Source organism: Lolium perenne, chromosome 1, assembly GCF_019359855.2.
Source record: "Lolium perenne isolate Kyuss_39 chromosome 1, Kyuss_2.0, whole genome shotgun sequence".
Lineage (NCBI taxonomy): Eukaryota > Viridiplantae > Streptophyta > Magnoliopsida > Poales > Poaceae > Lolium > Lolium perenne.
Window position 1 is genome coordinate 168,991,290 of NC_067244.2, and position 11,851 is coordinate 169,003,140.

At 42.0% G+C, this 11,851-nt stretch overlaps 1 protein-coding gene across 2 annotated transcripts; it reads left to right on the top strand.

Annotated features, from left to right (window-relative positions):
• Nucleotides 1–2,021: 2,021 nt before the first annotated feature.
• On the top strand, nt 2,022–7,657 carry LOC127312257 (CSC1-like protein At1g32090). Of its 2 annotated transcripts, XM_051342812.2 has the most exons (11): nt 2,022–2,448; nt 4,058–4,210; nt 4,637–4,772; nt 4,852–4,953; nt 5,082–5,201; nt 5,281–5,361; nt 5,481–5,821; nt 5,906–6,151; nt 6,359–6,683; nt 6,778–7,011; nt 7,089–7,657. In XM_051342812.2, exons 1-11 carry the CDS (start codon nt 2,144–2,146, stop codon nt 7,437–7,439), a joined length of 2,394 nt encoding a protein of 797 aa, XP_051198772.1. In that variant the 5' UTR covers nt 2,022–2,143; the 3' UTR covers nt 7,440–7,657. The 2 variants fall into 2 exon arrangements, with proteins under 2 accessions (XP_051198772.1, XP_051198778.1); XM_051342818.2 differs by lacking the exon at nt 4,058–4,210.
• The last annotated feature ends 4,194 nt before the right edge of the window (nt 7,658–11,851 follow it).

Genomic DNA, 11,851 nt, shown 5'->3' on the forward strand with positions numbered 1-11,851 from the left:
GGTCCGAGAAATCTACAACTCATGAAGGGTGTGTCAAGACCAGGTCAATGGCTACTCCAACAACAACTACCGAGGGTATGAAACATTGGAGGGGGCACAACAAGAGTACCTCGCCTTCCTGTAAGATCAAGCCATCGATGAGGCAGTGCCATTAGCACAGCTACCGCCAGAGGAAGTACATGCTCTACAAGGAGCACCACCGATGGTACGTCCTAGTCGGGTCAAATATTACATCATCGTGTTCCTCATCGTGTGGTGATCGCGAGGATCTTATTTTTCTGAGTGGTGTCTGATCGTATGTAACATGCTATGACATGTTAATCTCACCCCATTTGAATTGTGGTAAGGATATAGAATTATGATTTGAGCAACCAAACAGCTGATTCTTGTTTCTTGTGTGTAACTTGGACTGGAAATGGGCAAACAAATGATGGGGCATGGATTCTTTCTCCAACGCAGAAAAGGTCGTGTAGGATACCAAACGACCCGCGTTTCATGGTCGTGTAGGAGTCTGACACGATCAACCTCGATGGGCCAGCTGAGAAGGCTGGTGACGCGCCTGAGAAGGTGACCGCCGGCAAGAGGAAGAGAGGCGCCTTCGCCCATGACGAGCTAGTGGCCTTCACCAACATGATTGTTGCTGTGAAGGACATCGCAGAGGCCATCAGGGACGACAAGCCCACGAAACATGCACCCTGACCTATAAAATATGGTTATGGACATGCTTGGCTTCGCCGAGGATGATCTCATGGCCGCCCTAAGCCACCTCGTCGACCACAAGGCCCAGGGTTCCAACTTTGTGGGCATGATCGAGCCACACCGCGTCCTCTGGCTAAGGAAGTACCTTACCAAGTACCACTGCAAGGTGTAGTGGTGCCCTTGAGGGGTAGGTTTAGAGGATGCATGCATGGAGGTGATGAACTTGATGATGATGATGATGATACCGATGATGTACATTTTGGCAGTAGCTAGGGTTGAAAAACATGTGATGTCCCCCTTTTGTAACTATGATGAGGTGGTATATACTAACCCCTCAAGTGATGGTGAACATGCGGTGTTAGGATGACACCCACTTTTGTTGTGGTGGTAGGATGACACCATGGTAGTGTAGAATGAACTTGTGATCCACTTTCGGAATGATCATGTATGCCCCTATTAGTTTATCATTTGCTGTCAACACTTGTGTGGTTCTATTGCTCTGTTATGAATTGCTTCATGGTTGTGATTGATTACATGTTCTTCTTATGCCGTGCTAGTGGTATGTGATGTTCCGCGGATGGGTCCGAGAAATCTACAACTCATGGAGGGTGTGTCAAGACCAGGTCAATGGCTACTCCAACAACAACTACCGAGGGTATGAAACATTGGAGGGGGCACAACAAGAGTACCTCGCCTTCCTGTAAGATCAAGCTATCGATGATGCAGTGCCATTAGCACAGCTACCGCCAGAGGAAGTACATGCTCTACAAGGAGCACCACCGATGGTACGTCCTAGTCGGGTCAACGATTACATCATCGTGTTCCTCATCGTGTGGTGATCGCGAGGATCTTATTCTTCTGAGTGGTGTCTGATCATCTCACCCATTTGAATTGTGGTAAGGATATAGAATTATGATTTGAGTAACCAAACAGCTGATTCTTGTTTCTTGCGTGTAACTTGGACTGGAAATGGGCAAACAAATGATAGGGCATGGATTCTTTCTCCAACGCAGAAAAGGTCGTGTAGGATACCAAACGACCCGCGTTTCGTGGCACATGACCTATTCGCAATGTTGTAGGGACTAGGTAAACTTATCTTCCTAGCGCAATGGTGCAAACCAAACGCGTCCTATGTGTTTATTTGGGTCGGTCCGGTGAAGACACCCTAACCTGCCGGCTGCCGCGTAGCAGCATTGCACATCAGTAGAAGGATACAGAGGGGCGGTGGTGGGTTCCACAAAACTACAAGCGAGTAAACCGGCTTGACTGCCGTTCTCCCTTCATTTACTCTCTGCTCCGTCGCCAGCGGCGCCACCCCACCTGCCTACCTTTTTCTCACTTTCCTTCCTTGCTTGCTTGGCTCGCAACAACAACCACCACCATAGTCGCGCACCGTCGCGGCTAGGCGGCGGCACTAACTAGCCGTCCAGCCTAGGCTCCATCCATGGCGACACTGGAGGACCTCGGGGTGTCGGCCTTCATCAACATCGTCGGCGCCTTCATCTTCCTCCTCCTCTTCGCGGTGCTCCGCATCCAGCCCATCAACGACCGCGTCTACTTCCCCAAGCTCTACATCGCCAAGAAGCGCACCCACGACCACCGCGGTGCGCGCAGGGCCATCAACCTCAACCTCTGCACCTACTTCAAGTTCCTCAGCTGGGTCCCCGGCGCGCTCCGCATGAACCAGACCGAGCTCATACACCACGCCGGCCTCGACTCCGTCGTCTACCTCCGAATCTACACACTCGGGTACGCAATTGCTCTTCCTAATCGGCATCCTCCCACTACCTCTCTCCCCTGCTACTGCAAAATTGATGGGATTACTAGCTCGCGGTGACAGTGCCAAGTAATGCTGCATTTGGTACCATTTTGTTTCCATCTTGCCGCATTCCAGCGGATTACGCCATTGCGAATAAATGCGTTGCCAATTTCGCCTGCCTGGATGGATTGTTGGTTTGCGTGTCAATAATGCATACACCCTCACCGCCCCCAGCTGTTTGATCCTCTCACAGGAAACATGTGATCCTCACATGGTCTAGCGATTGCGCACCCAAACGCGCCGAAACAATCTTTTTCCTAAGGTTTTAACCCTTCAGTTTTTTTTTGCATTAATCCTTATAACTCACTCTAGTCAATTCAGCCATCAATTGATTGGATCTCGGAATGACTGGTTGCTAATTATCCGTAAGGACCGTAACGTTGCTTGCTTGTGTCTGGTGACAACGTTGACGATAGAGGCCATCTTACCACGTCGTGGCTGGCACCCAGTTCAGTTGGGCCGTTGAAGAGCGGCGCCGCCGCGCCGTTCGTCAGATAAATCCTGAATTGTTTCGCACGATTCCTGGCGCTCTTTCAGCACGGCACGGGCTTATCCAGCTTTACACTGCTACTTTATTCTTGTCTCGTGCAATCGAGTATACTCCACCGGCCTGCTATCTTATATATTCCCGGTTAGCCATGTAGTGCTCGCCCACTAAACAACATGCTGCCTTTGTTTTGTGTGTGCCGATTTTTCAGTCCGTGAGGAGGACAAGGGGACCAACCAACCACCGGCGCGCACAACTGGAGATGCTTTTCTTGCCACTTTGGACTGAAATTTCAGTCTAAAGGTTTCCCCTATTCAGAATGCATCCATGTTCTTTCGCAAAAAAAAAAAAAAGAAGAAGCGTCCATGTTCTTCAGTGAAACCAAATCAAATTGACAGCCTGGTTCCCTGATCCCTTCTACTGTAATGTACCCTTGACAAGCTGCCCTGTACACACAATTAATAAAGTACAATTCCATCATCATGTGTTGCTCGATCCAAGAAAACTTCTCCTTCACGTTTATCCCTGCATACGACAATTCTTTACGTCCACCCTCTGTTGACCATGAGCAATGGTGGCATACACAACTAGCTGTTCCATGTAAAAAAAGTTGTCAGAAGCAAAATGGTGAATTTTATCTCTCCAATGAAAGCTACAACTTTACTCAGAAAAAAAGGAGAAGAGACCACACAAATATGACACTATGTATCTCGTTGTCGCTCCAAAAACCATGCTTTTAAGGCTGCCTCCTCATTCGAACCTACTTTCGACCACCCGAACTGAGCTAAAGGTGTGAGGCAGTACCTCTAGGGCAGTACATTGGACATGCCCTTAGTAGCTAGCTCGGGCACTACTTTGGGGCGATTACAACTTTCACCCCTCTTTTGTCACGAAAAGATTTGGGAACCTGCTGTAGGAGTTGCGACTACTATTTTACGTTTCATGCAGTTCAGCGTAGTGTTTTTTTTTTCTTAGTTGGTATTTTCCAGTTTCATTTTGAGACGGTCTTATCTTTATATAATTTTTTTTTTCTTCTTTGGGCGCACTGGTAGGCTCAAGATATTTTTGCCAATAACGGTTGTCGCCTTGCTGGTTCTTATCCCAGTCAATGTATCTGGTGGCACATTGCTGAACTTAAAAAAAGACGTTGTCTTTAGTGATATTGATAAGCTCTCCATATCAAATGTTAGCCCGGGATCCAACAGGTAACCTTAAACCAAACTATGAACTCTGATTCTGGCAGCTTTTTATTATCCTTACACGAAGCTCAGAAAATTGTTGATAACTGCTATATTTTGAATCCTTTTTTTTGTTATTAGAAACTTTATATTGTTCTCGTTGTATGTTTTGTGTAACAGTACTTGTAAAGTTCAGGGTGAAGCTAGAGAACTTAAGCATTGGGTTCATCTATATAAATCTGTAGTGTAGAACTAAGTGATATAAGGTGCTAAGTAGTAGTTTGGCCTTGATCAGTACAAATTCATTGGGTTCATTTGCACCCAACCATTACATGCTGGCTCCGCCACTGGTAAAGTTCAGGAAATTGTTGATCACTGCTATATTTTGAATCCATTTTTTTTATCTTAGAAACTCTACATCGAGTTCACCGTGGCCATCTTATTTCACTTCAGGTTTTTCATTCATCTTCTAATGGCATACGTGTTCACATTTTGGACGTGCTTTATGCTGTACAAAGAGTACAGTAATGTCGCATTCATGAGATTGCATTTCCTGGCATCTCAGAAGCGTTGTGCTGATCAGTTCACTGTAAGTACGTTAACATAGTATGTGATGCATTGAGAGCCTTTGTCCTACTGTACCAATTAATATGTATTTTTGATGCCAGGTGATTGTTAGAAACATACCTAGGGTTTCCAGCCATACAACATCTGAAACAGTTGAAGAGTTCTTCCGTAGGAACCATCCGGACCACTTTCTTGGTCAGCAGGTGTTGTATTTCCCCTTTCATGTTCGCCTTGCTGGGTTCAGTACTTGGTTTTTAATCTTTTTTCACCAGTAATGGTGGCTGTGAAAAAATATTTTGATAACAAAACTGACCTTATTTTGGACGTTCAGGCTGTTTACAATGCTAACCGGTATGCTAAACTCGTAAAGAGAAAAGAGAGGCTTCAAAATTGGTTGGATTACTACCAACTAAAGTTTGAAAGACATCCTGACAAACGACCAACTGGAAGGGTATGTTCCAACAACTGCTTTGGTTTTCGATTTACGTGCAAATCAACTACTTAGCATGTTAATAGTTTTGGTATTTCAGACTGGATGCTTTGGTTTCTGTGGTGGAGAAGTGGATCAAATCGACTACTACCGAGCTAGAATAAGTGAACTTGATAAGAGGGTAGGTCTACAATCCTTGGTTCTATGATTTCATACAAGTGACAGGCCAAAAGCATTTCACTTGGATGGAGCTTCTTGTTTACGGTTTTAACATAGGCTACTCGTTATGTTGATCTCCAGATGGCATCCGAGCGTCAAAAAGTTCTCAATGATCCAAAAGCTATTATGCCTGTTTCTTTTGTGACATTTGACTCGAGATGGGGGGCTGCTGTATGTGCACAGACACAACAGTCAAAGAATCCCACCCAATGGCTAACTGATTGGGCTCCTGAACCACGGGATGTTTATTGGGAGAATCTTGCCATTCCATTTTTCTCTCTGAGTATACGCAGGTTTCTGATATCAATTGCAGTTTTTGCTTTGGTCTTCTTTTACATGATACCCATTGCATTTGTGCAATCACTTGCCAATCTTGAGGGTATTGAGAAAGTTGCACCGTTCGTGAGGCCAATAATAGAAGTGTAAGGCTGCTTTCTCCTTCTCCTTCGCAAGCTTTGCTCCTTTTTATTTATTTATTCATTTAATACATATTCCGTAACTTGCAGAAAAGTGGTGAAGTCCTTCCTACAGGGCTTCCTTCCTGGTCTGGCTTTGAAGCTCTTTCTCTATATCCTCCCATCTGTTCTTATGATCATGTCGAAAGTTGAAGGCTATGTTTCTTTATCATCTCTGGAAAGGAGGACTGCTTCAAAATATTATTACTTCATGCTGGTGAATGTTTTTCTCGGAAGCATAATTGCTGGCACAGCTTTTGAACAGCTATATTCCTTTTTTCATGATCCTCCTTCACAGTAAGTTTCATTAAACCTTCTTCCCTAACCATTAATCTTATGAACCAAGAAAATATTTTTCCCTTGTCTTCATTTCATTAACTATTGTCATTGCTTCATTACTAGAATGTACCAGTGGTAGTACTCACTCTCAAAATTATGTTAACGAAGAGGTTGTTGGATGTACAGTAACAAAAGGTAACAATCAGCATCTTTAATTCTCTGCAGAATACCAAGGACCATTGGAGTAGCTGTACCAATGAAAGCTACATTTTTCATGACATACATAATGGTCGATGGCTGGGCTGGTATCGCGAATGAGATTCTTCGGGTGAAACCACTGGTCATATACCATCTGAAGAACATGTTTATCGTGAAAACTGAGAGGGACAGGGAGAGGGCGATGGATCCTCGCAACATTCAACTTGGGGAAAACCTTCCATCCCTACAACTGTATTTCCTCCTTGGGCTCGTGTACGCAGTGGTCACCCCCATTCTCCTACCTTTCATAATCGTCTTCTATGCCTTTGCTTTCCTTGTCTACAGGCACCAGGTGAATTAATGCTGCTTTGACCTCCCTGTGATAGTGTGATGCGTTAAAGCTGAGTGCACTAAACTACCTATGTTGTGTTGGATGTTGGTTTCAGATCATCAACGTGTATAACCAGGAGTATGAGAGCGCAGCGGCATTTTGGCCTCAGGTCCATTCACGCATCATAGCAAGCTTGCTGATCTCTCATGTAACTCTGTTTGGGTTGCTGAGCACGATGAAAGCCGCCTACTCTACGCCGTTGCTCATCTTCCTACCATTGCTGACGATATGGTTCCACAAGTACTGCAAAAGCCGGTTCGAACCTGCTTTCCGGAAGTATCCTCTAGAGGTCGGGTCATACCATTTCTCTCCTGTTCTGGAAGATTGTTTTGCAGAACCTGATGTTGTTTGTTTTCTCTACTTCAGGAAGCAATGGAGAAGGACAGGATGGAGCATGCGTCGGAGCCAAGCTTGAACCTCAAGACCTACTTGGCAAATGCCTACCTGCACCCCATCTTCCACATGTTTGAGCAAGAGGAACAGAAAGAGGAGACGACGTTAGAGGTGAGGATTGACAAATCACAGCAGCAACAACAACAGCAACATCATGTGAGAAGCTCAGACACACAGTATGAGGAGAGGAACACTGAGACACATTATTACCATGAGGAGAGGAGCAGCAGCCAATACCAGTATCAGTACCAGCATGAGGAAACTCACATGAGGAGTGAACAGTCACCACCGCACTTCGTCTACCACCATGAAATTCAGCCTTGATGCTAGGATTTTACCACTACCTAACTTCATTGTGTTTTTGTGAAAAAAAATTAGTTGCCGTGTAGTCTTGATGGTGCTGATCAGGATTGATGTATATGTCAATTTGTAGTGTGATGATAATGCAGTGACGCAAACGAAGGATATACTATTAACTAGCTTGAAAACTAATGTGACTCGGCCTTGATGCAAATGCAAGTGGCTTGTGCCGTTTCCTGTGAGTGGTCATTTCTATGACTGAGGATATGTGGTTCTGCTAAAATTTATCCTTTTTGGTTGTCAAGTTTAATCTGACGCGGATACATATATTATCAAACAGAAAGACATATATTGCTAAATGGATATTGGTTTCCACAAACAAAGAAGAAATAGTCCCGACAGTTCACTTAAGAGCTCAAGCTACATGAAGCTTGGTTTTTTCCAAATTTTTAAGAACACAATTTCAAAGTTTTAAAAAATTCTGAAAAAAATCTAGATGTATATAATGATGTGTTCTATCGACACACACAATCTCAACCTGAAATGACTTATATTATGGGCTTACTAAAAATGAAATTTTGTGGAGGATTAGATTTTTGCGTTGTTCTTTCTTTTAGACGTCAGATTTTAGCATTTTTTGTGCAGACCAAAATATGGGGTATTCCGAGTTGATAGTTTTTCAAGTTGATAGAGTACACTATATTTTACATCTAGAATTTCTGATCGAATTTTTTTGAAACTTCAAAATATCATTTATTTAACGGTTAGCCCAAGCTCCAAACGCCTGCTCTCGATATAGTCCACTTTTTGTGCCTCTACTAAATCCAACACCTGCTGCTCCTCCTGAAGCATAACGCCAAGCTGCAGCAAGCATATCCGTGGATGATCAGTAGTAGCAGCAATATCACGCTATTTTTCAAAAAAATATCTTTATTTAATTGAGAAATAATACGCGTTACCCGGAATTTTCAAAAATATTACAGCCTCGTCTTGATATTTCTGATTTTTTTTCCAAAAGCACGTATTATTTCTGAAATAAAAAACAATTATTTTGAAAAAAACTAGCCAATATCAGGGCACTTTTGGCCGCATGCATAAGTTGGCGAGCCCCGCCACACTCATCCAGGTGGGCTAGAGGCATGCCCAATGGTTGATTACAAGTTTACAACTTGTCTTTTGATTGTTTGCATCCCATGAGTGAGTGAATGCAATGGGCTTTGGATTAGGCCAATGCATGTTACTGATGTTTTATTGTCTGCATCTTTACCCCTACTAAGAGCAAGTATAATAAGTCCTAGTCAGCTGACTATAAGGGTTAAAATAATATATTCATGCTTAGTTGGAGGAGAGAGAGGAGGAGAGAGAAGAGGAGTGGGCTCTCATGCAAGAGCCAGCTCTAGCACGTGCTCCTAGGCACTTTGTGAGAGTGAAATGTGAGTCATCTATTGATAAAGTAGTACATGATTATAACTCACTATTATACATAGGACGTGTCTAGGGAGCAATCGGAGGCCCGTTTGTTCTAACTAGCCTTCACCCCAAAAATGAAAAGTACCTAGCGCACCTATCTAAAAAAGGAAAGAGCTAACTAGCCTTCACCCCAAAAATGAAAAGTACCTAGCGCACCTATCTAAAAAAGGAAAGAGCCTCATACAACCTGGAATCACCGGAAAAGCTCACACGTGCAATTAATTTTCATGCATGAACATTTTAAAAAGTCTTAACTTTTAGACTGTTTGTCGGAACTGTGTTCTGTTTTCACCGAAGGCCTTCTCGCGGCGATATCTTCAAAAGTAAATCCCATTTCTGTATGTTTCAACAACAAAAAAATGAAAACAACTTTAGTGTTGTGGCAAAACAATTTTGTATACTGAGTTGCTTACATTATATTTTTTAAATATTTTGTACCCAATTCAGTTTGATATTACTCACTTAGCAACAACTTCATAGTACTAAGAATCACAACTTTGCACTACTAGTATCTACCATAGTTTCTAATATAGTAGGTAAGTTATTTTCTGACGTAAAATCTCCACTCAGGTGAAAATAGATCTGATGTAGCTTCCATGGAGTAGAAGAAAGCATATTATTTAGAACAAACTGGAGGAAAATTCTCAGGTACAAGTTCAAGTAGAAACTCCGGGTACACAGTTCTAGTAGATAGTGCGAACAAAAACTCTGTGCTGAAACCACATTTGGTAACAAAGCTGGAGCACTAGGAAAGAAACACACTTCTTTACATCCAGGAAGCATCTTAGTAGATTACATAGGTACAACTTAGTAACATACTAGTGGCAACATAAAAAATGGAAGTGTATACTTACTTGAAAAAATGACAGAGGAGTACAAGTGCAAGAACTTTAACTCCCAGGTGCAATATCATGACATAGTAGAACAAAACTTGAGCAAGTTGTATCCATGTATCAATGTGCACAAAATAGGAAAAATTAAGCAGGTGTGACACAAAATTGAGGCTCCCGGGAATCAAACATGCTAGTAAAAGTTCTTGGACATATATTTTGTGCGACAAAAGATTAATATTGTACTGACATAAAAGATGAAGTTCAGGAACATGTTTTCGAGAAGAAGGTAGCTTCGACCTGAATACAAAGCATGTGTCTTATCTAACTTTGTACATGTGTTGTAGCATCGATGTAGGAATAACATTTTTCTTCATTGATCATGCTGCCATCAACGCAAACTGCTGGTCTGGAAGAATGCAACCATATCAGTACAATAGTGATTTTTTTGTGGGTTGTTGTACTGAAAAATGCATAAAAGTTACTTATCATTTATTTGTAGCGTGCATGACCAGGGGTTGTTAAAAAAACTGAATAACCTAACTTAATTTACTTTCAGAAACCAACTTAGGCATAATTATCGAAACAATGCAGTTACTTTCACAAGCCAACTTAGGAATAATTACCAAAACAACTTAATTTCTTGCAGAAGCCAACTTTGGCATAATTATTGAAACAATTCAATTACTTTCACAAGCCAACTTAGACATAATTATCAAAACACAGCTAGAGATGTCGCTATTAACCACCACAACAAGGAACATGGCACCATCAGAATTTGGAAGAGAAAGCAAAGCAAATATATGTGGTGGTACAATCCTTGGCGAGCTCATCCCGAGCGTGCCAACGGGGAACGTCATTGCGGGCCGCCTCTGTACTAAGGTCTAAGGGCACATGAGACAAGCAACAGAGGCCGCCTCTTCCAAGCGAAGACTTTGAGGCAGTGTTCCGGGACTTTGACAACAACTCCAGGGATAACTTACTTGAAAAAATCAGCATGCAACTTATTTACTTCCAGTAGACAACTTAATCACAACATTGAACCAACTTTTATAGAACTTAAAAATAATGGAAAACTTTTGCATAATACATGGCATAAAAATCTCAAAAAAGGCTTACTGGAAAAAAAATCGGTATGCAACTTAGTAGACACATTTGGCTTCTAGTAGACAACTTAATCACAATGATGAACCAACTTATTTTTAACAGTAAACATAATGGCCAGCTACAAACTAACATCTACTTAGCAACTATGCACAAACCAGGTTCCACTTGTAAGTACTTTCACCAACTATGAACATACTAGGTTCCACTTGTAAGTACTTTTACAAACTGATGCTTCATTTTTCAAATGGGCACTAATCTGCAATAAAACACAAAGTTAAGATATGTTAGTACCATATATTGCATGTGACGTCAATACTCCTTAGTTGTCTCAAAAGAAGTTAAAAGGCTACAAGTTTTATGTTAAATGTCAAAACTATTATCAGTTTTCATGAAATCTCCATAGTATCCAGTTTCGATATATGGGGACAACATATATTTACTGGAAAGAAAATTAGGTTTAAAAGTGCATGTGTATTATACTATATTGCAGTATGGGTGGTTCTAAACCGGTTGCGGTCTCAACACCAACACACCGAAACTGAAAATGTAACTTAACTGCACATCAAAGGAAACTAGGTAATCTAGTAGCTACATTTTAGTGCATGGCAAACCCTAACTTACTTACAACCAAAAAAACTACTAGGTGATATGAAAACCTACAACTTATTTGGATCCACAACCCCAGAAACGTGTAAGTTACATACAAACAACCTTCTAAAATAGGTCGGATGATCATAATCCTGCAACAGTCTCAGCATCTGCACAGTGGAACCAAAACTTTAATTGAACAAATGCAGCAAAAAAAAGCAACTACACAGTGAGGTAACTACAACTTAGTAAATGACAAACTGCAACTTATGTGGCCGAAACAGCAACTAGACAGTCTATTTATTAAACAAACGAATGTTGCAAGCAACTTAACTATGCACCAAAAACAACTTATCTATGTTGCAAAAGCAACTTAATCTATGTAAATGAACTTAATCAAGTAATGCTAAATCAACAGTTAATAGCGTGGGAAAGCAACTT